Source organism: Pelophylax lessonae (assembly GCF_965119305.1).
Source record: "Pelophylax lessonae genome assembly, chromosome: 4".
Lineage (NCBI taxonomy): Eukaryota > Metazoa > Chordata > Amphibia > Anura > Ranidae > Pelophylax > Pelophylax lessonae.
Window position 1 is genome coordinate 495,517,706 of NC_138771.1, and position 26,715 is coordinate 495,544,420.

At 43.2% G+C, this 26,715-nt stretch overlaps 1 protein-coding gene across 7 annotated transcripts in view; it reads right to left on the reverse strand.

Moving 5' to 3' along the window:
• The window catches only part of CACNA1C (calcium voltage-gated channel subunit alpha1 C), an 800,624-nt gene that overhangs the window by 329,801 nt on the left and 444,108 nt on the right, over positions 1-26,715 (reverse strand). For all 7 annotated transcript variants that reach the window (XM_082255705.1, XM_082255709.1, XM_082255707.1 and 4 more), the window contains exons 9-11: positions 23,085-23,257; positions 15,780-15,870; positions 11,364-11,390 (exon numbers count right to left, since the gene is read on the reverse strand). In XM_082255705.1, coding sequence (XP_082111831.1) covers positions 11,364-11,390; positions 15,780-15,870; positions 23,085-23,257 — 291 coding nt within the window. The remainder of the gene's footprint in view (positions 1-11,363; positions 11,391-15,779; positions 15,871-23,084; positions 23,258-26,715) is intronic.

The window sequence follows — 26,715 nt, forward strand, 5'->3', positions numbered from 1 at the left end:
TTTCCTCTGCTGACTAGCTTTATGGAGATGCTGATTTAATTTTTTTGCAGAATTTGGCATCTGCCCATATTGCCAAAAGTACCAATACCTGGTTTAATGATCATGTTATCACTGTGCTTAATTTGCCAGCAAACTAGCCTGACCTAAACCACAGACCCAACAATGCAGACGAGCTGAAGGCCGCTATCAAAGCAACCTTGGCTTCCATAACACCTCAGCAGTGCCACAGGCTGATCGCCTCCATGCCACTCCGCATTGATTCAGTAATTCATGTAAAAGAAGCCCCAACCAAGTATTGAGTGCATACTATACTGTACACGGACATACTTTTCAGTAAGCCAACATTTCTGTATTAAAAATCCTTTTTTTCATTGGTCTTATGTAATACTAATTTTCTGCGGTATTAAACCTTGGGTTTTCACTAGCTGTAAGCCATAATCATCAAAATTAAAAGAAATAAATGTTTGAAATATATAACTCTGTGTATAATGAATCTATAAAATATATTAGTTTCACTTTTTGAATTAAATTTCTTAAATAAATTCACTTTTTGATGATATTCAAATTTTTTGAGATGTACCTGTGTATGTGTGTAAATATATATATATGTGTTAATATATACTGTATCTCACAAAAGTAAGTACACCTGTCACATTTTTGTAAATATTTTATTTTATCTTTTCATGTGACAACACTGAAGGAATGACACTTTGCTACAATGTAAAGTAGTGAGTGCACAGCTTGTATAACAGTGTACATTTGCTGTCCCCTCGAAATAACTCAACACAGCCATTATTGTCTATACCGCTGGCAACAAAAGTGAGTACACCCCTAAGTCAAAATGTCCAAATTGGTCCCAATTAGCCATTTTCCCTCCACAGTGTCATGTGATTTGTTAGTGTTACCAGGTCTTAGGTGTGATTGGGGAGAAGGTGTGTTAAATCTGAGGATCTGAAAAAAATAATTGTTGCTCTACATAAAGATGGCCTAGGCTATAAGAAGATTGTCAGGACCCTGAAACTGAGCTGCAGCACAGTGGCCAAGACCATACAGTGTTTTAACAGGACAGATTCCACTCAGACCAGGCCCCGCCATGGTCGACCAACCAAGTTGAGTGCACGTGCCCAGCATCATATCCAGAGGTTATCTTTGGGAAATAGAGGTATGAGTGCTGCCAGCACTGATAAAGAGGTTGAAGGGGTGGGGGGTCAGCGTGCCAGTGCTAACACTATACTCTGCACACTGCATCAAATTGGCTTGCATGGCTGTGGTCTCAGAAGGAAGCTGCTTCTACAGATGATGCACAAGAAAGCCCACAAACAGTTTGCTGAAGACAAGCAGACTGAGGGCATAGATTACTGGAACCATGTCCTGTGGTCTGATGAGACCAAAATAAACTTATTTCATTCAGATGTTGTCAAGCGTGTGGCAGCAACCAGGTGAGGCGTACAAAGACATCTGTGTCTTGCCTATAGTCAAGCATGGTAGTGGGAGTGTCATGGTCTGGGCCTGAATGAGTGCTGCCAGCACTGGAGAGCTACAATTTTTTGAGGGAACCATGAATGTCGACATGTACTGTGACATACTGAAAAAGAGCATGATCCCCTTCTTTCGGAGACTGGGCCGCAGGGCAGTATTCCAACATGATAATGACCCCAAACATACCTCCAAGACGTCCACTGCCTTGCTAAAGAAGCTGAGGGTAAAGGTGATGGACTGGCCAAGCATGTCTCCAGACCTAAACCCTATTGAGCATGTGTAGGGCATCCTCAAATCGAAGGTGGAGGAGCGCAAAGTCTCTAACATCCACCAGCTCCGTGATGTCGTCATAGAGGAGTGGAAGAGGACTCTAGTGGCAACCTGTGAAGCTCTGGTGAACTCCATGTCCAAGAGGGTTAGAGCAAGGCTGAAAAAAATTGGTGGTCACACAAAATATTGACACTTAGGGGATATTTTCACTTAGGGGTGTACTCACTTTTGTTGCCAGCAGTTTAGACATTAATGGCTGTGTGTTGAGTTATTTTGAGGGGACAGCAAATTTACACTGTTATACAAGCTGTACAATCACTACTTTACATTGTAGCAAAGTGTCATTTCTTCAGTGTTGTCACATGAAAAGATATAATAAGGGGTGTACTCACTTTTGTGAGATACTGTATATATGTTTATATAAAATCTATGTACGTATTTAGCTGTTTGCATGGAGTTCAGTTTTAACTGATACATATACGCTCTTTTTTTAAATATTAAAAAAAAAAAAATCTTGTATAGATTTGCTTCTTAGCTATACTTCTATGGTAGGGTAAGGAGAACTATTCAAGTGCCTATATTTGGGATCCATTTATATTTTTGCAGTGCATTAACATACCTGTTTTATTGTACATTATGTTGTGCTTTAATGTGTTATGTTAAAACAGCCCATCAAAAATTTGGCCTGACAATGCACCAAAATATCCTAAAAATTGGACATATCACAAACATGTGTAACACAGTGCACCACTACACTCTATAGTGTTTTGCTTTAGTGCGTTACCACAATGCATTAGTGCAAACGGACCCTCAATGATTTCAGCTGTTCCATATTCAAAAAGAGTGTTCTGGCATTTAATTAGACCTGGGTTCTATAAATATATGAATTCACTAAGGTAATTAACATTAGCCTTTACCATAGCAATATTACTATTATATGGTATTATAATTTTTATTAAATATATAACAGTTCTTGTAGGTTTTGCTATCCATATTCATATCATGAAGGGTTGCTATTTATATGTATTACCTTTGTATAGGTCTGTTTGCTGCTTTGCCCTCTGCATCGCATATATTTGTATGCACAGATGCCCTTTGCATCATACACAAGGGCGCGCAGAAGGGCACATCCAAGCCAATAAATTAAATTACTTCATAACCCCTTAACGGCTGCACTGACAAATCTGTCCTTGTTTAATTCCCTTTAGGATGCCAGAGTGGACCTTGCCACTTAGCTAAAGTGCAAGATCTTAAAGGGACTCTGTAGTGGACCTATGTGACAAGGCCCTGATGAAAGCAGCCTCCAGGACAATAGCTTGTGTCAGATCAGCTGGAACAGGCTCCAACATTTTAACAGAGAAGGAAAGTGTTTCTGTGCTACAATGAATGAGAGGTGTGAGCTCTCTCACAGATCATGACTTTGACTGATCTTAGTGGGACTGCACATAGCAGATTCTGGGGTGTATATATGCACCCTGGAGGAAAAACCAATGTCCTTTAGGGTGTATAAATGATGTGAATGGTCCTCAAGTGGTTAAAGTGTATGCCTGGGCAAAAAAAAAAAAGCAACATATGTAGTACATTTCTGCATTACAAGCCATTTCCCTTTTTTGTCTCTTTAGTTAAGATGCAAGTGCAGACAAAAACTGCTTACTGTAAAATCCTTTTCTCTGATGTTTTTACTGTAGTGAGTTAACAGCTCTGCTTCTGGTGCACTGAAACCCCAAGCAGTGTTGTCGGCCATTTCTAAATTGTCCCTTTCTGGACTACAAAATACTCCTCCCTTTTCTCAACTACATATCTTTAAAGGGAGTAACTCTGTAGTCCAGCAGGATTGAATTGGGCAAGCAGGACAACACTGCCTGAGTATGCAGTACAGCATGGGCACTGTTATCAGTCACTTCAGACAGTTTGGAGCTCACTGGATTTCTGTCAGGGTCAACAGGTATTTCTCTTTCGTTCATTGATGGACACAGCTCCATATCTTCTTTGACCCTTGGGTTATGCTGCTCTCTATAGGAGTAGGACTGGTCGGAAACAAAACTTGACTACGCCCATAGTGCAGTCCTACGGGGTATACTACCCACTTCCAGCTATAGGACTTCAGTTTGTAACAAACAGTGTCAGAAGAATACATAACCCAACTTAACAGAGGGGTGGGTGCTGTGTCCATCAATGAACATCAGAGAAAAAGATTTTACGGTAAGACAAAAATCAATTTTTCTCTTTCATTCATTGACGGACACAACTCCATATTTTCTTTGACCCTTGGGATGTCCCAAAGCAGTGTCAACATGAGGGGTGGGAAAAACACAGCAATGCAAATAATTCCCAAAAAGGCTAAACATAGCCAACCAGGTAAACCAGGAGCTCAACCCGGAACAACTGGAGCTCACCAACCAGAAAGAATACACCCTCAAGAGGCAGGAACCTCTGCAACAGCAGCCTGAAAAACTTTGCGGCCGAACACAGCATCTGCAGAGGCAAGTACATCCACCTTGTAAAACTTGGCAAATGTATGCACAGACGAACGCCTTGCACACCTGAACTACTGGCGTCTGATGACGGAAGGCCCAGGAGGCACTAAACACCCTTGTAGAATGTGCCTTAACAGGTAAAGTAGGAGCCTGACCCTTAATGAAATAGGCCTGCACCACTGTCTGCCTGATCCATCTGGAAATGGTCACAGCAGATGTGGCCTGCTCCTTACGAGATCCATCCGTAAGGACAAACAAACAATCCGATTTTCAAATCGACTCAGTCGCCGCCAGGTACATCCTGATTGCCCGAACCACATCCAGGGAATGCAAAGCACTTTCTTTAGGATGTGTCGGCTTAGGGCACAAGGAAGGCAACACAATGTCTTCATTCAAGTGGAAACCTGAGACGACCTTAGGAAGGAATGACTGACAGGGACATAGCACCGCTTTGTCCCCGTAAACCACCAGGTAAGGTTTCCGACAGGACAATGCAGCCAGTTCCGACACCCTGCGTGCAGAAGTAATAGCCACCAAAAAACTTCCTTCTGTGACAGAGTAAGCAGAGGAAGTTCACAAATATTTCCAAAAGGCAGTCTGGAACCGACAGTACCAGATTGAGGTCCCAAGGAGGTACCAGGGACCTTACCAGAGGAGCCAAGTGGCGAACCCCCTGGACGAAAGTGTGAACCAAAGAATTTGCAGGCAACGGTCGTTGGAAAAAATTGCCAAGGCAGAAATCTGGCCCTTGATGGTGCCCAGAGCCAAACATTTATCTACACCTTGTTGTATAAACTCCAGCAGATGGGACACTGAAAAGGAACGGGAAGAAACCCCCCGAGACCCACACCAAGAAATGTACGCCTTCCAAACTCTATGATAAATCTTTCTAGAAGTAGATTTTCTAGCTTTTAACAGTGTAGGAATCACCAAATCTGACAACTCTCTATCCTTCAGTACCTGGCAGGATAAAAGATCGGCCCTTGAGACAAAAGATCTTCTCTGAGAGAGAGTCTCCAAGGAACATCGGCTACCAGCCTCACAAAGCCTGCGTACTAAGACTGGCAAGGCCAGTCTAGAGCCACAAGAATGACTGGAATCAATTCTGCCTTGATTCTGCGCAGAAGCCTCGGCAGATGCTGTAGTGGAGGAAAAGCGTAAATCAGATGATACTGACCCCAAGGGGCCACCAGAGCATCGGTGGTGTCGGCCAAAGGATCCTGAGATCTTGCCACAAACCTCTGAACCTTCCAGTTGGGACGAGAGGCCAACAGGTCCACATTTGAAGTCCCCCACTGGAGGCACAGTTGTTGAAAACCTTTCGGGTGAAGAGACCATTCGCCCCGACTCAGGGTCTGCCAACTGAGGTAGTCCGCCTGCCAATTTTTCACCCCTGGAATGTGACCAGGCCAAGCCTGATTGTCCGAATCTCCAGGACATTGATCAGCAGACCAGACTCCCCCCGAGTCCCAACCCCTTGAGCCGAATCTGTGCTCAAGACTCCTCCCCACCTGGACAGGCTGGCGTCCGTGGTAACCACTGTCCAGTACAGGGGGAGAAAGGACTTCCCTTGTTGAAGCACCAGGGAACAGAGCCACCAAAGCAAGGAACCCCTTAATGAAGGGAGCCTTGAGATCCAAGATCGGACGAACCTTGCCTTCCTTCCTAGAAACAGGAAATGGAATTGAATAAAATCCCTGAAAACGCTCAAACTCTGGAACCAGGACAATTACTCCCTGTGATAGCAGATCCTGCACTGCCCCATAAAGGTCCTGCAGCTGATCCAGGGACAGGCGCAAGTTGTAAGGAAAGAACATTGCCAGAGGCAAGCACCGAAACTCGATCTTGTAACCTTCCTTCGCCTTCCTCTGGATTAACTGCGGGTATAGGATTATGTATATGGGTTTGTATGGTTGGGTTTTCTTTACTTTTTTTTTGTTTTTTATTGGTTGCGCCAGATGGACTTGTGTCTTTTTTCAACCTGACTAACTATGTAACCGGACCAAATCAACTCGTGGATCCATTTGTCTTGAATGAAAAAGGTCCACAGGTTTGGAAAGAAGCGAAGACGTCCCCCCACCCCAGATACGGCAGAGGAGGGCTTGTCTGCGGAACTAGTGGAACCCAATTTTGACTAGGGCCTCCTACAAAGTTACGGGTGGACTTTTGTCAGTTGTCCTGCAAGCCCACAGGATGAAAGGGCCGTTTGTGAGCCGAGAAGAAAGGACCACTTTTACGACGAGGCTCTTTGCTCTTGGCAACCTGTGGAAGCAGAGTACTCTTACCGACCCTAAGACCTTTAATGATCTCTTCCATAGAAGCACCGAACAAACGGCCTCCTGCAAACAGTAGATCAGTCAGCACCTTTGTGGTAGCCTGATTAGCCGACCAGTACTTCAACCAAATCATGCGACGGAAGATCACTGCAGTCACAGACACTCTGCCAGCCAAAGGGTCCACATCCAAGGATGCATTACAGATGTACTGTAGCCCCTGTATCATCTGAACCACCAGCTCAGGAGGATGTTGACCCCCTTCCAGACCCCGGCGTTGGAGTTTCGCCCATTCCGTTAAGGTCTGGGAGACCAAGGTGATAGCAAAAACCGGCCTCAAATTTAACCTGCCACGGTGAAAAGGTATCAGACTAGGGTCTCAGCTCTCTTGTCCACAGGGTCCTTAAAAGACGAGGACTCCTCCGCAGGAAGAAGCCTGGCCTTATTTGATCTGGATCACCACTGACTAGCGACAATCTCGTCGAAATAGGCAGGAAAAGGGAACACCTTAGTGAGCTTGGATGGTCCACGGGTCCCAAATTTGCACCGGTGCAATTGACACAGCATCAGCTGTGTCCTCCAATTTTTAAGTTTCCTCTACTGATACAGTCAGTGCCTCCACAAGCGCCTTTTCATGTGAGGCCGTAGTGGAAGAGGAACCATCTTCACTGTAAGAGCACTCGGGGTGCGTTGAACAGACCCAGTGGGTTGACTCACGTCTGCGGCAGCCAAATCCACCTCAGACTCTGAGGAGGCAGAGGATACAGGTGAAGGTGGGGGGCACTTCTTCCTAGGCCGCTTTTGAAAGGCCATATCAACCTTTGACACAAGTGACTGTAGGACAGCCGTCATGGCAGCCAGGGTAGACTGAGACCTAGAGGGTCCCGCAGCTTCTGATAGTGGGTAAGGTGGTAATACCTGCTCCAGGGACTCCATGGTTAATCTGGAGGCCACCCTTACTATGCAAAAAATTGTCACAAAAAAAAAACCCCTACACACCGCTACCCCTGTGGTACCGCAAGTCCCAGCGCACCAGCGGCGCTGCTATGGCAGAAGAGGGAGTTGTAAACCCGCGGGGACTCACCAACACCTACTCAGAACAGAATACAGAGCTCTAAGCTGCTTGCCATGCTGTGATCAGAAAGGAAGAGGAAGCGCTGTCACTGCGGCTAGAGGACCACCGCGGCATCACCGCTCAACAGGCTACAAAAAAATAGCTGCCGCATCGACTTCAATGGGAAACTTCAAAAACATGGCCGCCGAACTACACAAACATGGCCGCCGAGGCTGCATGACAGCCATCCACAACAGAATGGAGGGGGAACCATGAGGGAAAGAAGGACACATAAGGGGCCTACTAACCCGAAGGAAGGACCAGCGTCCACCCCAATATTTCCCCATAGGAGATGGGGGACACTACTCACCACACTTGGGAACCGAGCGGGCACCACTCCTAACAGTCCACCACGTCATCTTGGAATGAGGGTGCTGCGGGCCAGAGATATGCTGCAACTCTGGCCGTGACTGGGAAGACCGTAAAGATCTAGGATATCCAGTGCGTCACCCAGTCTGGCAGTTGATTGTAGTTCTCACAGGAACCGACTTGATTGTAGTTCTCACAGGAACAGAAAATAATAAACAAAGAAAAAAATTCCCTGTAAAAAGGAAAAGAAATGCTAGAATCAGAGATCGCAGCAGGGAACCAGGTCCTTACTCCTGACTAGGCAGAAAAAAACTGAAGTCCTAGAGCAGGAAGTGGGAAGTATACCCCCTAGGACTGCCCTAGGGGCGTAGTCAAGTTTTGTTTCCTAGTCCTACCCCTATGGAGAGCTGCATAAACCAAGGGTCAAAGAAGATTAGGAGCTGTGTTTGTCAATGAACGAAAGAGAAATACCTGTTGACCCTGCCAGAAATCCAGTGAGCTCCAAACTTTCTGAAGTGAATGATAACAGTGCCTGTGCTGCACTGCAAACTTAGGCAGTGTTATCCTGCTTACCCAATTCAAACCTGCTGGACTACAGAATTGCTCCCTTTAAAAATATGTAGTAAAAGGGGGAGGTATTTGGTAGTCCAGAAAGGTACAACTCAGAAATGGCCGACAACACCGCTTGGGGTTTCAGTGCACCAGAAGCAGAGCTGTTCACTCACTACAGAAAGTTAAGGGCCCACTGGATTTCTGGCAGATTATTAAGCATTTTATTTACCTTTTAGCATTTTTATAGACAAACCGTGCGCAAAGGTGCATATATTGCAGTGATGTACTATTTTTGTATTATTTCTCCCACATTAGTTCTTGAAAATTATTTAAAAACTGGGGAGACATTTTAATACACACATGTAACTTCCTGTCACATAAGACCTCTGCAAGTAGCTTCTGGTAAATATCAGATGTCAGTCTGACATGGGGCCAGATCTGACCAATAAAAGATAATTATATTGGCGTTCTATCTATCTATCTATCTATCTATCTATCTATCTATCTATCTATCTATCTATCTATCTATCTATCTATCTATCTATCTATCTATCTATCTATCTATCTATCTATCTATCTATCTATCTATCTATCTATCTATCTATCTATCTTATCTAGCTATCTACTGTATCTATCTATCACATGTATATGCAGATTTGTAGTCTGTATATTTTGGCATTCGTACAGTTTTGTACATTTGTGTGAAGTACTGTAAACCACCAACCAGCCTGACGGGGTTGGATGCTTGTCTGATTTCTTTTTTCTTGTTTTTTTGAGGTCTGTGGCCCTATCTGGAGATTTCCCCTCACTTAAAAGTGTGGTCACCAGAAAAGGAAGTATGCTGAATCTAATATCTATATTTTCTACAACTTTGCACTTTTTCCTGTGTTTGCTACATGCTATATTTTTCAATATAGGTCCCTTCAGAACTCTGATCCTTTAGTGCAAATTATTTGCAAACACTGAATTCTGACCTTTTGATTAAAACAAAACAGCCCACCTGACAAACTAAAAATAAGAACAAGAATAAAGAGTTTGAAAAATGTCCTCCCCCACCTTTCTGGGTAGTCCCCTGCCGCCAGGAAATGTGACACACGTTGCTTTGCGTTGTTTGACAACCAGTCCTCGAAGGTCGCCTCTTGTTAAAGGAGGATGAACGCAAGCTCTGTCCTGACCTGAATTCATTCTCCTTGAGCTGCTTTAAACATCACAGGGCCCCCCTTTCCACTCAATTACTCTGGTCCATTGTCAGCACAGTTGCTAAGCAGGTTTAGCTCTTCAGAGTGGGCGGCCTGTAATTAGTACTAAGTATCTCGTACAACCAGTAATTATCCAGTGAGCAGAGCTGGCATTAGTGAATGACTCTGTACCCGCAGATTTTCTAACCCCTGCACTACTAGGAGGGGTCCTGAGAGAGGCTTCCTCTGAGAGCAGTGAGTGGGTGGAAGATGAGTCCCTCTAAGTGTCACCCCCACTAAAGCTGAGTGAGCCTGCTACACCTAGATAATGATAACATGATCTGATTACTTGGGCGCATTGTATTTTGTCGTTGACCTTAGTACAGGACTAGGCTCGTGGCTGTTATACTAGGATTAGGGTTGGAGTTGCCGATTAAAGAGCACCCGTCAGGCATGAGTATTTGTAAAAATTTGGAAAAAAGTTTTGTGGTGTTGAAACCAACAAAAACCCGCACAAAGGAAGTGATGGATATGTGTATAGAAATATATAAAATATTTAAATAAAAAGTGCAGGATTAACTCCTTAATAGGAGCCACAACAAACACGTGAATGCGTGAGATGTGAGGAAAATTAAATATTGCTAAATAAATGTTGCGCTCAACTAAAGAACACTTGTGCAAAATAAAGACCTTACAATCAAGGCAAAAATGGTTGAGAGTTAGGTTTAGCTTGACGTGTAATGTTGGTATTAGGTACTTGTGTTAGTTTGATGTGTAGTGGTAATATTAGGTTTCTAGGTTAGCTTAATTTGTAGTGTTGGTATAAGGTGTTTGGGTTAGCTTGATGTGTAGGGTTAGTTTTAGGACATTAGGTTGGGCTGATTGGTAGGGGTTAGTGCAAATGACTTAGTATTCAGTTTTCAATGAGGATATCCTCTGCACCAAAACATCAATTTTAGTTTTAACATTTTATGTGCTGAAGACATTAGCACCAAGGGTCCAAGGACATTGTACAAAAGAGGAAGCAAGGCTAGTAAAGGCAGTAATTTAGCTAACAGAAAGTAGACATTATTGAAATCGTATGTTTTGGAGATAAACATTAAAAATTGCCACCATTAAAGCTAAACATGTTATAAAATAAAATGCAAACTAGAAAGATGTATTTTTCCTCTTCCACCCAAAAAGAAGTTTTTCACAAATTTAGTTTTCACAAATGTATAGACTTCATATTAGTTTGTCTCCAAAAATGGTAGAGCTTGTCATCCAGTGTTACCATATACATTTACAAAAAGCCCTTGATTAAAAATGGCTAATCCATAGGCCACATCCATACAAGGACCACTTTCATCTTCTTTACACATAGACACACCTACCACACGAAAGCACAGTCCATGCTTTGGGCTACTTTGTGATTCGAAGAGGCATCTGTCCGTACTGAATTCAGCATTACAGGCTGTGCTAGGCTTGGTTGGTGTGGCCGCCTATCTCTGACTGAATGCTGAGTGCCAGGCTGTGCTGTGATTGGATGGAGTATCTGCCTTTCACCCTGTGTGTGATCAGAGCATTCTATTCTGTGCAGTGATTGGGCCTCACAGCTATTGATCTTTGACTGTGTGAGTGAATTTAGCATGCCTTACTGCTATGTCATTGGACGGAGCAGCTGTCATTTAAAAGAGCGTCATTAGCTGCAGCTGTTCAGCAGTATTCTTACCTAAATTTAGACTTGGAAATTCTGTGCCTGAAAGACATAAAGAAGAAAAATAGAAAATGATGCTGAGTCACAGCTGCCATTATTCCTCACAATTACTGCTTTCCCTGAGCACCGCCGCCGCCTGCATCTTTCACGGCAGTGGCGGTAACGTGAGATGATGGCGACAGCGGGAGGTGAGCAGAGGGCTTTACACGCGCCGTATGCTGCAGGCACGTGGCTACGATGGCATACATTACAGGTATAGTGTATCCATGCATGGTGCGATAACCCGGTGCTGCGGTGGCACTACAAGCCTCAGGGTGCCTCAAGAGAATCTGTATTTCTACAGTAAACACAGAGCTGCAGAGGAGGAGGGTAGTTCGGTACAAAAGTGTATGGTTCTTCCACATAATAAATATTACCTTTCCAATTCCACCTGCAAACAAAAATTCTAATTTGCAACCATAGCAATGGTGCTTTGTAGACAATGCAGTTCTCATTCCCTTTCTCCTGTAATCGGCTAAGAAACAAAGTTGCAGGTATCCTCAGCACTCTCCTCAGGTTTATTGCAGTGACTGTTTCATCTCTGATGGGACACCACAGCCATTAGGGGGGATCACAAAGGTGGACCGTCCCGCATAGTGCTCACCTTCAACAAGGATTCTAGACTGGCCTAAGTCAAAATCTAGAGAGCTGAAGCAGGTAAGAATCTGCAATAAAGCTTGCTAAATTATATTTAGTGTATCCAAATGTTTTTTTTTTCTCACCGAAACATAAATTTAATTTAAAGGCATACTGTATTTGGTGCTCCTTCCTAGCCTGTTACCAAGGCAGCAGCAGCAGAATAGCCTGTGGGAGAGTTTGTATATCTGCAGCATCTGAGAACATCCACTTTTCCATAAGTTAAAGGAGAACTAAAGTCATATTTCTTACATTAGGTGTTAATAAAGAACAGTAAAGTAGAACTAAGGGCTATTTTTATTATTTTGGATAGAGTAGGGGAGGGTTATAACACCTTGTCAGTTTTTCTGCCATCTGTGTCCCATTGTGAAGGTCTGGTTGCCACCAGGATCCCAAGAACTAATGTCTCCTCTCTGGTAACAACCCTAACAACCCAAAATGTGGTATTTTCTTTCACTTTCACTCTTGGTGATAACAGTTACAAGGACTAATAGAGAAAGTGGGTCACACATCAGGAACACAGACAGGTATTAAAATCTAATCCCTCTCCACTCTAGGCTGCATTCACACTTGAGCGTAGCATTTTCGCGTGTTTTTTACTGTGATTTTTACCGCGATTTTCAGGCGTTTTTGGAGGCAGGCATTGACATCTATCAAAAACACTGGTAATCAGCCCAAAAAGAAGCTCATGTACTTTTTTCAGCTACAGGCGCTTTGCTTCAGGCGTTACAACGCTCAGATGTGAACAGGGGCCATTTAAATGAATGGGGTTTTACTTGTTGGGCGTTTTGGAACGTTTTTTTTAGCGTTTTTGGAGCTGAAAAACGCTCAAAAATGCCCAGGTGTGAATGGAGCCTTAATAAACAGTTTTGCTTTTATAAAACAAAATAAAACAAAATAAAATAAAACACTGTAAAAATGGTTTTGCTTTTAGTTATACTTGAATCACTGACTCAAAATGCTGTATTAGTCTTGTTAAAATAGTCTTTTTTACTTTAAAATATGTGCATATCCTCAGTCCCTCCCTGTAGCTTCAGCTGCTTTTCTTTCCATTACTCTGTAATAGCCAGCAGGAGAAGTGATATATCAGCTTCCTGCTGATTGCAACACTGAAAGAACGCATCCCTAGGAACCCTTTACATGTGCATGTTCCAGGGACAGAGCTGGATGGTGTAGACCATGGGTGTCCAACTTTTTGGCTTCTCTGGCCCACATTGATTGTAGAGAAATTTTCTCGGGCCGCATATAAAATATATACTATAGTTAAGGTATATAAGTAATAAAATGCCGCTGCCCCTACCCGCGCGGCCGCCCCCCCCCCCCCCGCACTAATTTAACACAACTAGAGGATGATCAAATGAAATGGAATCAGTATATGGAGGTTTACTTCTTCTGAGAGATATTAAAGGAACACTCTAACCACCATGACCACTTCAGTGATTTGAAGTGGTCATGGTGGTAGGAGTCAGAAACACTGCACATGCTCACATACCACCCCCCCCCCGCCCCCATTCCGAGGCAGCCTCTGCCTACCGTTAGTTGGAAGCCGCTGTGGCCATGCCCCCGACCCGACTTCCTTCATCCCCAGCAAAAAAAAAATTGTCAGGGGGCAGTGGGCCGCATTGCCTGGGGTTCCGGGCCGCAGGTTGGACATGCCTGGTGTAGACTTTAGCATCAGTTGCTTAAATACATTATAATACCTGCTTCTGGAACATAAATCAAGCAACTGATCAGCACATGACAGCACATCAAAAGTCTGTACCATCCAGTGGCAAGCAGAGAGGAAAATTCTCATCTAAATGCTGGGCATGTGTTTTTTCAATCCAGTTCATCACTCCTCATGACATACACTCTCTGCACTCTAAAGCTGAATGGGTTTCTAGAAAGGGAAATACTGAGAGAGCAGAATGAACTGTACACATATAGCCACAAAGAAAATGTATGCAGATGGGAATCTCTGGAACAATTCTAAGGTATTTATGGGAACTAAATTGACACAGAATTTTAAAGAGTGAAATATTACAGCTATCACCAGAACTGGAACAGAGGATAAATATTTCAATGGGGACAGCTGTTCTAGTAACAGTTGTTTAAGGGGGGGTCTTCCCCTTACGAGAGATTTCACATCACTTCCCATCACATCACTGTCAGTCAAAAAGTGTGGAGAAATCTTCCCAATGGGACATGGACAGCAAACAATACATTGATAGGGGTTTTAACACTTCTTCTCTATTCAAAACAAAATTAAAAATAATTTTGCCTATACATACATTTTAAGACTGAATATTCCTTCATACAGCCAACTATGTGTGATTTAACCTACTTCCAGCTGCCATATAAGATTTGGAAAGACTAAATAAAAACAGTGTTGGCCCTCTTCTCTGGTTGAATCAATAAACATTGGAACCATAAAATGAAGATCACTATGCAGTACACCGCTTTCACAATGTGATAAAAGTACGTATAGAGCAACGTAAACACAAAATACACAAAAAGAAGCATTCACAGAGACCTTCACATTGGATTACCTCTAGCAGCTAATGGTAAGCAAGCTCCTAGAAGCAAACAGATCTAAAGAGGTCCTGATTTAGTGTAACTTCTGGAAGGTGACATAGGGCCTTAACGTAACCAAAAAATGGAAGGTCACATAGGGGCTTAACCTAACCAAAAAAAGTTGCGCAAACTGTGCAAACTGGACCCTTGATTGCAGGGTGTACAAGGCTATATCTGCAGAAGTGCCTTTATTGCTTGAATGCAATAAATATGATCTTTTAGAACTAGAATATATTCTGTATTTACATATACACCTCTGGATGTCAGATAAGCAACAATCCTGTGTGTAAAAATACATTTTCTATAGGTTCACAGAGCTTTAAAAGTCACTGAGGTACACAAGATCTGTGTGGCTTCCCATCACTGCAGGCTGGTTTTAATTATAAGAAAAAGTATGTAATTAAATAATGTATGATATTCTGCATCCCTTCTAACATTTTTGAGTCATAAACACAATATATGAAGCCCTGCATCCTATTCTAGCAAGTCTGAGTCATGAAATTTGTGCTGTCCTGCATCTCTTGCCATTGTGTGAATGAGCTGTGCCTGGCACCTTTGGCCACTAGATGGTGCTGTTGACATAGCAAACATAAGATCGACAGCGCCAATAGAAGTAGCAAGTGCAACAGAGATGCTGAGGATACCAGAACTTGCATCTTATCCTTGCTCTTGAGTGCTGCAGTCATAAAACAATAAATAATTATTGTGGTTTTAACATTTGCTTTTTTTCATCTGATTTTTCAGTATTACAAGATACACTTTTGGCTAAATCGTTTCTTTAAAAGTTCATCTCCTTTACTGGTATAGAAAGCAGGTTTGGAGCCTATTATCATACACTTTAAATGTTCTATAGTTGTAATCATTGTAATCATAAATATTCTAAATAAAAGGCCTACCTGCCCCACTCTCCTCCAGTACAGTGGCACATTTTTTCCAACATTTCAGTTGTACTGATTATGCAGTGACACTCCCACAGCTTTTAATGCACACTTTATAGACTGAACCATACACAAGCCCTGCACAGAGCCGGGTTCAGCCAGATACACCTATGCCCTGTGTGTTCCCGCATAAAAAGGAGCAAACAGTGAAAAATGAAACAGGAAACATTTATTGGTAGAAAATATTATTTACATTAGGCTAGTCACATTTGTACACACACCTATTTGAAAAAAGACATTGAAAAATATGCATAATAATACTCACGCCAACCGAACTCCGCAGCCTTCCTCGTCCACATCGCCGCTGCCTACATTGTCAGTGTTCACAGACTCCGTCTCGCTGGTTGGCATACTCACTGAAAAGAAGAGAGGTCCTATATAAATACCTCTTCAGGACAAAAAAGGAATAAAGTTTAAAAATATATATCACTTTACAGGAAATATATATGGTTCCTATAGCTGTAACAGCCCTACACATGGTGACAGAATAACATAATCTATATATAATGTATCCACTCTTTATACTTAAGGGCCATACACAGGGGCAAAATTTTGGGCGGTAGCAACATTTGGCATCGTGTGTACAGCAGCCGGACCGACAGAAGCCAGCCGAACGACCGATTCTGTTGAAGTGGCATGCCAAAAAAAGGTTTGCTAATCGGGATCCAATCAGCGCTTTCAGCCAATGGCTGAGAGTGTTGACTGGCGTGTTCTGGCAGGGGGGCTGTCCTCCTGTCAGAACACAATAGCTCAGCGGGGAGATAACTGTACTAACATCAGATTGTTAGTAAAGGATTTCCTCCCAAGTTCTTCCGTTTTTTTTTTCATTCAGCCCGCTGGGTTTGTGTGTACCAGGATTATGTGTACCAGGGTTTAGTAAGTTGTAGGTAGCATTCAAAAGATATGTTTTGGCATCCTCAGCATTCTCTTCACAGAGAACATATAGTATACAGTGAGATATATATATATATATACACACACACACACACGCTATATTACCAAAAGTATTGGGACACCTACCTTTACACGCACATGAACTTTAATGGCATCCCAGTCTTAATCCAAAGGGTTCAATATTGAGTCCCCCCCCCCCCCCCCTTTGCAGCTATAACAGCTTCAACTATTCTAGGAAGGCTGTCCACAAGGTTTAGGAGTGTGTCTATGGGAATGTTTGACCATTCTTTCAGAAGCCCATTTGTGAGGTCAGGTGCTGATGTGGACGAGAAGGCCTGGCTCGCAGTCTCCCCTCTATAATTTATCCCAAAGGTGTTCTATCAGGTTGAGGTCAGGACTCTGTGCAGACCAGTCAAGTTCCTCCACCCCAAACTCTCTCATCCATGTCTTTATCAGTCCATGTCTTTATCTTAGTCCTACGGACTAAGACTGGGATGCCATTAAAGTTAATTTGCGTGAAAAAGGCAGATGTCCCAATACTTTTGGTAATATAGTGTATGTATATATATATATATATATATATATATATATATATATATATATATATATATATTAGAGACAAAGGGATACTACCAGGCCCGGACTGGCCATAGGGCAAACCGGGCATTTTCCCGGTGGGCCGGGGCTGGAAGAGGCTGTGACATGCAGCTAGGTTAGATGTGCTGTATAACGGAATGCAGAGCCGCCGGCTGGAGAGGCAGAGCTGGGAGGGCTGAATTGCATCGGGCTGGAGGGGCGGAGTTCCGATCACAGCCGAAAGCAAGGGGAAACTGGCTTCTCTGGGGAAACCGATTTCGGCACAACACCGGCCATGGGTGGATGGATGTATCTTCACCGCCTGCCGCTTGTCCAAAGGCGATACCTCCAATGTCCGCTACGTCCCTGAGAAATGCTGCAAGGTAACACACACAGGGCTTACCACTGCTCACCTCTGCCCCGCCCATGTGGCAGCGATTGGTTCCTTCCATCCTCTATGTGCACAGCTCCTCCTCCAGTAGCAGGTTTCAGGCACCGTTTACGGGAAAGCACCAGGTGAGAGGAGGGGGCGGGCTTTCCTACAGCGCACATTTCCTGCTTGGCGGAGTGAGGGCGGGAGGAGGATGGCGGTGAAGTCACATCTCTGAGAGGAGGACAGGTGTGTTGGTACCGGTGGGGGATTCTGACCAGGAAGAACGCCGCTAATGGCTTTTATCTCGCTCTCTATTATCGTTGCAAAAAGCTCAGACATTCAGTTTAAGTGGATAACAATGGATTGATGGAGCTTACAGGAAATGTCTGGGAGCGGTAGTGACCTTCTGTATTTACATACTGGCCAGTCAGGCCCCATTTACACCTGAGTGGTTTGTAGCTCGGAGCTATGAAAGACTCTGCATAAAAAATTTCTTTGTTTTAGAAGGGACCTTTTCTGGGAAAATTCGCTCCTCCAGGCTGCATTCACACTGCAGTGGTTTGTGGATGAGTATGTTTATGAAATGTGCAAAAAAACGTGTCATGCTTGCAGTGTCGTTCGATGACACTATGTTCAATGACACAATGTTCAATGACACACAAGGGAACAAATGACCCCAAACGTGACAAAACACGCAAAGGTGTATGAGCTACTTTGTCACAGCCCATTGAAGTGAATGCCCTATGGTTCCCTATGTATGGAGCACAAAAAAAGCACATAGTAATCGGATTGTGCTTTAGAGGCCATCAAATCCTGGGTACTCTTTTTCACATGTGGATAGAGGTGAGCTCAGGTATAATCAGATGAAAGAACAAAAAACGTTGCCTTTTGTGTATTCTGAAGGTGCAGGAATTGGGCTGATCTGAGGTGTGAAGGTGCAGGAATTGGGGTGATCTGCAGTGTGAAGGTGCAGGAATTGGGGTGGTCTGAGGTGTGAAGGTGCAGGAATTGGGGTGATCTGAGGTGTGAAGGTTCAGGAATTGGGGTGATCTGCGGTGTGAAGGTGCAGGAATTGGGGTGATCTGAGGTGTGAAGGTGCAGGAATTGGGGTGATCTGCGGTGTGAAGGTGCAGGAATTTGGGTGGTCTGAGGTGTGAAGGTGCAGGAATTGGGGTGATCTGAGGTGTGAAGGTACAGGAATTGGGGTGATCTGAGGTGTGAAGGTACAGGAATTGGGGTGATCTGCGGTGTGAAAGTGCAGGAATTGGGGTGGTCTGAGGTGTGAATGTGCAGGAATTGGGGTGATCTGAGGTGTGAAGGTGCAGGAATTGGGGTGATCTGAGGTGTGAAGGTGCAGGAATTGGGACTGATCTGAGGTGTGAAGGTGCAGGAATTGGGACTGATCTGAAGTGTGATAGTGCAGGAATTGGGACTGATCTGAGGTGTGATAGTGCAGGAATTGGGACTGATCTGAAGTGTGATAGTGCAGGAATTGGGACTGATCTGAGGTGTGATAGTGCAGGAATTGGGGCTGATCTGATGTGTGAAGGTGCAGGAATTGGGACTGATCTGAGGCGTGATAGTGCAGGAATTGGGGCTGATCTGAGGTGTGATAGTGCAGGAATTGGGACTGATCTGAGGTGTGATGGTGCAGGAATTGGGGCTGATCTGAGGTGTGATAGTGCAGGAATTGGGGCTGATCTGATGTGTGAAGGTGCAGGAATTGGGACTGATCTGGGGTGTGATAGTGCAGGAATTGGGGCTGATTTGAGATGTGATAGTGCAGGAATTGGGGCTGATCTGATGTGTAAAGGTGCAGGAATTGGGACTGATCTGAGGTGTGATAGTGCAGGAATTGGGGCTGATCTGAGGTGTGAAGGTGCAGGAATTGGGGCTTATCTGATGTGTGAAGTTGCAAGAATTGGGGCTTATCTGATGTGTGAAGGTGCAGGAATTTGTGTAATCTGAGGTGTGAAGATGCAGGAATTGGGGTGGTCTGAGGTGTGAAGGTGCAGGAATTGGGGCTGATCTGAGGTGTGAAGGTGCAGGAATTGGGGTGATCTGAGGTGTGAAGGTGCAGGAATTGGGGTGATCTGAGGTGTGATAGTGCAGGAATTGGGGCTGATCTGAGGTGTGAAGGTGCAGGAATTGGGGCTGATCTGAGGTGTGATAGTGCAGGAATTGGGGCTGATCTGAGGTGTGATAGTGCAGGAATTGGGGCTGATCTGAGGTGTGATAGTGCAGGAATTGGGGCTTATCTGATGTGTAAAGTTGCAAGAATTGGGGCTTATCTGATGTGTGAAGGTGCAGGAATTTGTGTAATCTGAGGTGTGAAGATGCAGGAATTGGGGTGGTCTGAGGTGTGAAGGTGCAGGAATTGGGGCTGATCTGAGGTGTGAAGGTGCAGGAATTGGGGTGATCTGAGGTGTGAAGGTGCAGGAATTGGGGTGATCTGAGGTGTGATAGTGCAGGAATTGGGGTGATCTGAGGTGTGAAGGTGCAGGAATTGGGGTGATCTGAGGTGTGATAGTGCAGGAATTGGGGCTGATCTGAGGTGTGAAGGTGCAGGAATTGGGGCTGATCTGAGGTGTGATAGTGCAGGAATTGGGGGGATCTGAGGCGTGAAGGTGCAGGAATTGGGGCTGATCTGATGTGTGAAGGTGCAAAGCTCAGTTGATTTCTTGCTATTATTCAAGTGGTTTACAGCATTTACCTTATATAAAGTTGACAGTTGTTTTTTATGTATCTGGCACTCCCAATTTCTTTAAAAACATTTTTCGGCACACTGTGCCCAAAAAGGTTGTCTACCCCTTGATTAGAGTAACCCTCATCTTGTGCTGCTTCATACTATTTTTAGTACTCAACCATCAAAACAGGATTTAAAGTAAGACAAAAAAAACAGCATCATATGGCAGCTCTGATCTAAATTGGACCCAGTCTGTCAGATTAAACTAATAAAGGTACCGTAATCGAATCCACACATCCTGGAACATTAAATCCTGTCATAAACTGTCCCGACGAAACAACGCCCCCCCCCCCCCCGCCACGCCCCCCTGGGCTGCTCAGTCTAAAATGCCCGGGCCTATTTTTTGTCCCAGTCCGGGCCTGGATACTACACACAGTTAGGATTTTTTACAGAAAATGTTGTCGTTTCTTCAGATTGTTTTTGGGATTAGGACATGTTGTCAGTGAAGATGCAGACAGTGCTTAGAGGAGTTCTCCTTTAAATACAGACTGGACTTTTGTTTTACATTTTTATATAGTTCAGTATTATAATATTTGAACTAAAACCTATGCTGTCTATAGCAGCCAATCAGAATATTATTTTCAATTTTAAACTTGCTATAGGGCTGTAATGGTGTTCATGCGGTAGACACCACAGACAGTTTTTGTTTCAGACATTTGGTGAACACAACACCCCTGTCTTGCAGGAGATGATCAGTCTGTGTCGCACTGCCCCGGCATTCATACAAGCCCATGCAGGATGCCTTCCAGGGCTGAATTTTCCATATAATCTTGTTAAATTTAGCGGAGAATTATTTTACGCTCTAGCGGATGCCAATAAAGGACGGGAGACAGGGCCTGAGAGAATTCGCATGCGGCACTCGACTCATTTCTGCCCTCTTTCCCTGGACAAATGTCTCAGTTCATTAGGGGCGAGATATGTTTAGATCACAGAGTCAAGCAGGTTGTCCGTTTTGTGTCATTGGAGGGAGAGGTCAGGCCATAAATCACAACAATGACACAAATGCGGAGGGATGCGGGACAAATGTCAGCAGTCATCCCATAATGACTGAATCATCTGTAGCTGGCTTGATAAATCCTTAAAGGAGGCCTATCAAGATATACATTTTATTTAAAGTATATCTAAACCCAACAGCAGAAATGTAATATATTGTAGCCCATAGAGACACACTTCTGCTCCTTCCTCCTCCTAGCAGTTTGACAGACAGCAGCAAGAGCCTATCCATCTGCTGCCCTTAGTACCCTCCTCAACAACATTAACTTGAGAACAAAAGAATAAACCCCAATTGGGATTTTACAGCCAGAAAAAGAGAGTAATATGCAGAGAATGAGAAATATATTAAAATATAAAAAAGCTTTATTGATTATACAATAGTAAAAAATGACCACAAAAAACATGATGACATAATAATATATATTGTTCATTTTACTGGCACGTGTTAACTCAGGTATTGGAGCACCAGGTTGGTCAACATAGGGGAATATGGCCAAATCCTGATGGATGTTCACAGGGTAGCCCAAAGCATTTTGGAATGATATTTTTTTCCATTTTCAGGGGAAGAGAAGGGTGTAAAATTATATTGTCATCACAGAAACAAAATATACACAAACATGGTCCATCCGGATGTGTCACTCCACCTATCTCATTGGCCAACACAAGGGGAAGAAGGAAACAGGAGAAGGTGCAGCCATGGCACAGAAATCAGCACATGCGGGGACCGTTTGCGGTGGAAGGATTACATGGTGGGTAAAGTTGCATGGAGGTATCAGCCAAGATACCTCCATCAACCACCACACACATTACTTAATTGCTGTGATGCAACTTTACCCACCATGTAATCCTTCCACTGTAGGATTTCTGTAGCATGGCTGCACCTCCTCCTGTTCCCTTCTTCCCCTTGTGTTGGCCAACGAAATAGGTGGCGAGACACATCCAGATGGACCACCTTTGTGAAAATTTTGTTTCTGTGGTGACAACATAATTTTGCACCCTTGTCTTCCCCTGAAGAAGGATAAATATATTTCCAAAACGCTATAGCTACCCTGTGAACACCCATAAGGTTTTGGCCATATACCCCATGTTGACCAACCTGGTGCTCCAATACCTGAGTTATAGGGTGCCAATATTATGAACAATATGTATTAGTATGTTATCATGATATTTGTGGTGTTTCTTTTAACGTGAATTTGACCATGTGATCATTTTTTACTATTGTATAATCAATAAAGCTTTTATACATTTTAATATATTTCTCATTATCTGCAAATTACTCTCTTTTTCTGCTAGTAAAGTCACAATTGGGGTTTATTCTTTTGTTCTCAAGTTAATGTTTATGGATGTTGGCAGAATCTACTATCCAAGACCAGGATAAAACTGGTCTTCCCTTTTGCCTCCTCTACAGCAGTGGTCCTCAACTCCGGTCCTCAGGGCCCACTAACAGGCCAGATTTTAAGTATTACCTTGGGGAGATGCAGACTAGAGTACTGCAATCACTGAGCAGCAAATGATATCACCTGGGATGTATTTCAGTTACCTTGCAAATCTGGCCTGTTAGTGAGCCCTGTAGGCCAGGGTTGAGGATCACTGCTCTACAGCATGGAAGAAAGGAAAGTGGAACAGATCTATTGTGGAGCCTGCAGCAATGACAAGAGAACATGGGTAAAGCCAGCCATAGATTACTTTTTTTTTTTTTTTCGATCAGCTAGCTCCCACACAAATGAGGTGGATAGAGAAATCCTCCCCACTGGGACATGGCATTCTGACAGCAGGACTCTCCGCACTAATCTTGATTTGCACCAGCTGCAGCAGGCTGATGTTAAGAAAATAATCCAACAAGTCCATTAGACAAAACGTCGATCTAACAGAAGAGAATACAAATTTGCCCTCACACGTTGCTGGTGCACACAGGAATACATGCCAAGTGCCCCCTATTACTACCCTAAAATCAGAGTGTCACCAAAGGTTTTGAAAGAAAGACTCACTGTTCCGTGGTTTGTCCTCATCTATGTCCTCGTCTTCATTCTCAGGATCGATATCTTCTGCCTGTGTGATCCAGTCTAGATACCCTTTCAAGTCCTCCTCCAGCTGCTGCTTCTCTCTTAACTTCTGGAAGTCACCCCGGGCCTTGGCCTTCTCTCGCTCCTTCGAAAACTCTCTGGTGAAGCAGGGACAGGTCAACCACAGAAACAGGAAGAAGAGTCCAGTAAGCCAAAGAACAGGAACATAGTAAAATCTTCAACACATGTTGCATTCACACTGGTAGTGGTGCTTAAATTGCCAAGGGATGTCTCTCCATACTAGTGCAGGGAAGGAGCAGAGACTGTGCAGCTTAAGTTCAATAGTATGCACAGTGTAACAGACTGAAATATGTATTTATTTATATTTTTTCAGACCCTGTTACACTGCTAAAGTGGAACCCAAACCAGAAAACATTTTGTTTGCTAGTTGCGCTGTGTATCATAAAAAAAATACATTTTTTATTTTTTCTGCAAAATCCTGTTCTCATCTCTTTCATTCTCTCCCCCCCCCCCCCCCTCTCTCAGCTGATCTCCTCTAGCCTCTTTCAGTGACTTCATGTCTACAGGCACTTTCTCCAGCATCGGCCACTCATTGCTCTTGACTGGCTTCCTAATAGTGGCAACAGTGGACCATGCCTGCTCATTGTGTGTCGACACAGCCACTTGTAGGCATGTGACAGGATGAGCATGCTGGAACACAATTGAGAGACAGAGATGGAGCATTGTCAACACATAACAGGAAGTGTCTGAACAATCAGCAAGATAACCAGGTATTATTTTACTAAAAGCTGAAGCATTAAAAAAAAAAAAAATCTAAAAACAAATTTTAAATTATGATGTTAAAGCTTATATAAGATTTTAGTGATTGGATTTAGATATAGAGTATGTTAAATGATGGCTGATGTTTTCATACTATGGAGAGCTAACCCTTCTTCTTCTATATTAACTGCCTTACACAAAATAGAACCTGCTGCAATAGAGAGGATATATTTGATATAAAGACTAAAAGTTTATCGGGAGAAGAATAGATATTAATGTATTCATATACCAACTTTCAATAGTCTAAATATTTTGACCTGGTTACACCTTACCCTCAGGTATTGTACAATATAAGTATTTGCCACCCTTTTAAAAAGAGGAGAAAAATGAATGTGGGTGGGGGGGGGGGGGGGTGACGGTGAGGGTAGGAAGACTGTATTGCAAATAATTAAAAATAGATAATATTCCACCCAGGATCAGAATATTCTTTGTTAAGAGGACAAATCATGTAGGTCCTACCAAGTAAGAATCATTTTTCAGAATTTTTTTTAAGAAAGACTTAAAGGATCCCTCTAAGAGGAGATACAGTGATTATTGAAAGGACCATTTAGGCAACAGCACTATACATAAACTATACATAAAAATAATTTTAAAAAATGTAGTTTAGTAGCACAGATATTTCAGGTACCAAACATAACTATATAATTGTGTTCAATTTATTTACGCTGAGTAAGGACCCAACTAGAGGTCTACTTTCATTCAAGAAAGGAAAAGGTCAGGAAATCTTTCTTTAATAATCTTGCGTGATATCTCAGGGAAATCAACTTGTTTCGGCAAGCAGCTCCGTTTGTGATTTGGAAATGTCAAATTGTGATCAAAGCAAAAGAAGAGCGAAATAAAAGTTGGTGGGAGTAAAGGGGAACAGAATCCCAAGTAGAATATCAATACCCGGATTGTGCGAGGCTTGGTGGGTGTTACTTTTTAGAAGGAATGTCTTGTTCATCTCACGGTCCTTCAGATGAAAACGCTGCAGGCGTGTGACTGCTCTTTGCTCATGAGACCTGTTTGGAGGAGTCACGAGACCCTTTCATGGAGAGCTGGAGGTCAGAGGAGAACAAGAGGATGAGGCAAGTCCCCTCCACTAAAGAAGGTTAAAAAAAAATGTAAGTGGACTTATATTTAGAGGTTTACTTAAAGTGATCCTGTCATCCTGTCAGGATCCTGAGATATCAGTTGCTGAAGTTATTTGAAAAGTTACATTTTTTTGTGTGTGAAAGTTGACTTTGATCCTGCACCCTTTTGAGGTATATAGATGTACACATATATATATATATATATATATATATATATATATATATATATATATATATATATATATATATATATATCTTTGTGTAGGATTAATAATTGGTATGCTATAGGTGGATATTACTGTAATGTGCATGGTGTTTTCTGATAGAGAGAGTGAGGATTGATCTGCAATTAACCCCTGGAGTATTATACACCATTAATTGGTGGTTGAGGGGCGGGACCTACTAATGAGGGTGGTCTGCCTTGTACATATAAACATATGGTGGGTCATTCAGTTCTTTGGCTCTGAGAAAGTCCTTGAAACGTGTCAGCCGAAGCTATCACGGATACCATCAGGTCTCCCTGCAGCATTGGAACAGTCCAAAAGTCCTGGAGGCATTTTGTCGATGTTGTGGTTTGACATGCACGTGCATTACATGCATTTGTGAGTATTATGTGTGATACCTATTTTATTGATTCAATAAATGTTATAATGGAATTGCACTAGGTCGGTGCACCCTTCTCTTGTTTTTGTTGTGCCATAATCTAAGCCAGAGGGTTTCCCTGTTCCATCTCCATCTCTTTGAGCTTATTGCAGCCAAGTCACACACACTGAAGCTTAAGTATGGCTGCAGAGGAATATATAAAACTTAGTTTAAAGGTTAAGAGCCGGTTCACACTGGGGCGACTTGTCAGGCGACTTAGTCGCCTGACAGGTCACGCTCAATTCAGTGCATTGGAACCGTTCTAATCAGAGCGACTCAAGTCGCTCCGACTTAGAAAAAGGTTCCTGCACTATTTTGGGGCGACTTGGGAGCGTCTTGCATTGACTTCTATTAAAGAAGTAGTTTGCAAGCCATGCTGAAGTCGCGCTGCAGGGGGCGGCTTCAGAGTCAGGCGGCTTTGAAGTCGCCCCAGTGTGAACTGGCTCTAATGGAGTGAAATTAAGATCTTTAAATGTGTTTCATTGATGGATTTTTGGTTTTTTTTTAGGTTTGGATAAAGTGGAGAGGGAAAACACCTATCATGTTTTTTTTGCTGTCTTTGTCCCTGTTAGGCTCCTTTCACACTTGTGAGACAACAAAGTTGTGCGACTTGCATTGCAACTTTACAGTGCGATTTTTATCTGACTTTACATTTCCTGAACCAAAGTCCCATCAAAAGTCGAACCAGGATCCTTTTCGGAAGTCACAGCGGTCAGTAGGAATGGCTCTCATGGAAATACATTGATTATCACATGTCCTAAACTTGGGGTCTCACAAGTCAGACCCCAAACCGCAAAAGTGTGAAAGGAGCCTTTGAGAGATTCGCCTTCTCTTTTTGCCATGGCAACAATTATCACCAAGAGTGAAAGTAAAAAAAAAATCCCAAATTTTGAGCTGTCACCGGAATAGGAATAGGAGTGAAATCTTCCAATGGGGGCCCAGGTTCTGATAACAATTGTCTAAAAGTGGATTTCCCTCACTTGGGAGACAACTTTCTGTTGTGGATATGGGACATGAAGTAAATGGAAACCAGGTGATGTAAACCAAAAATCACAGATGGC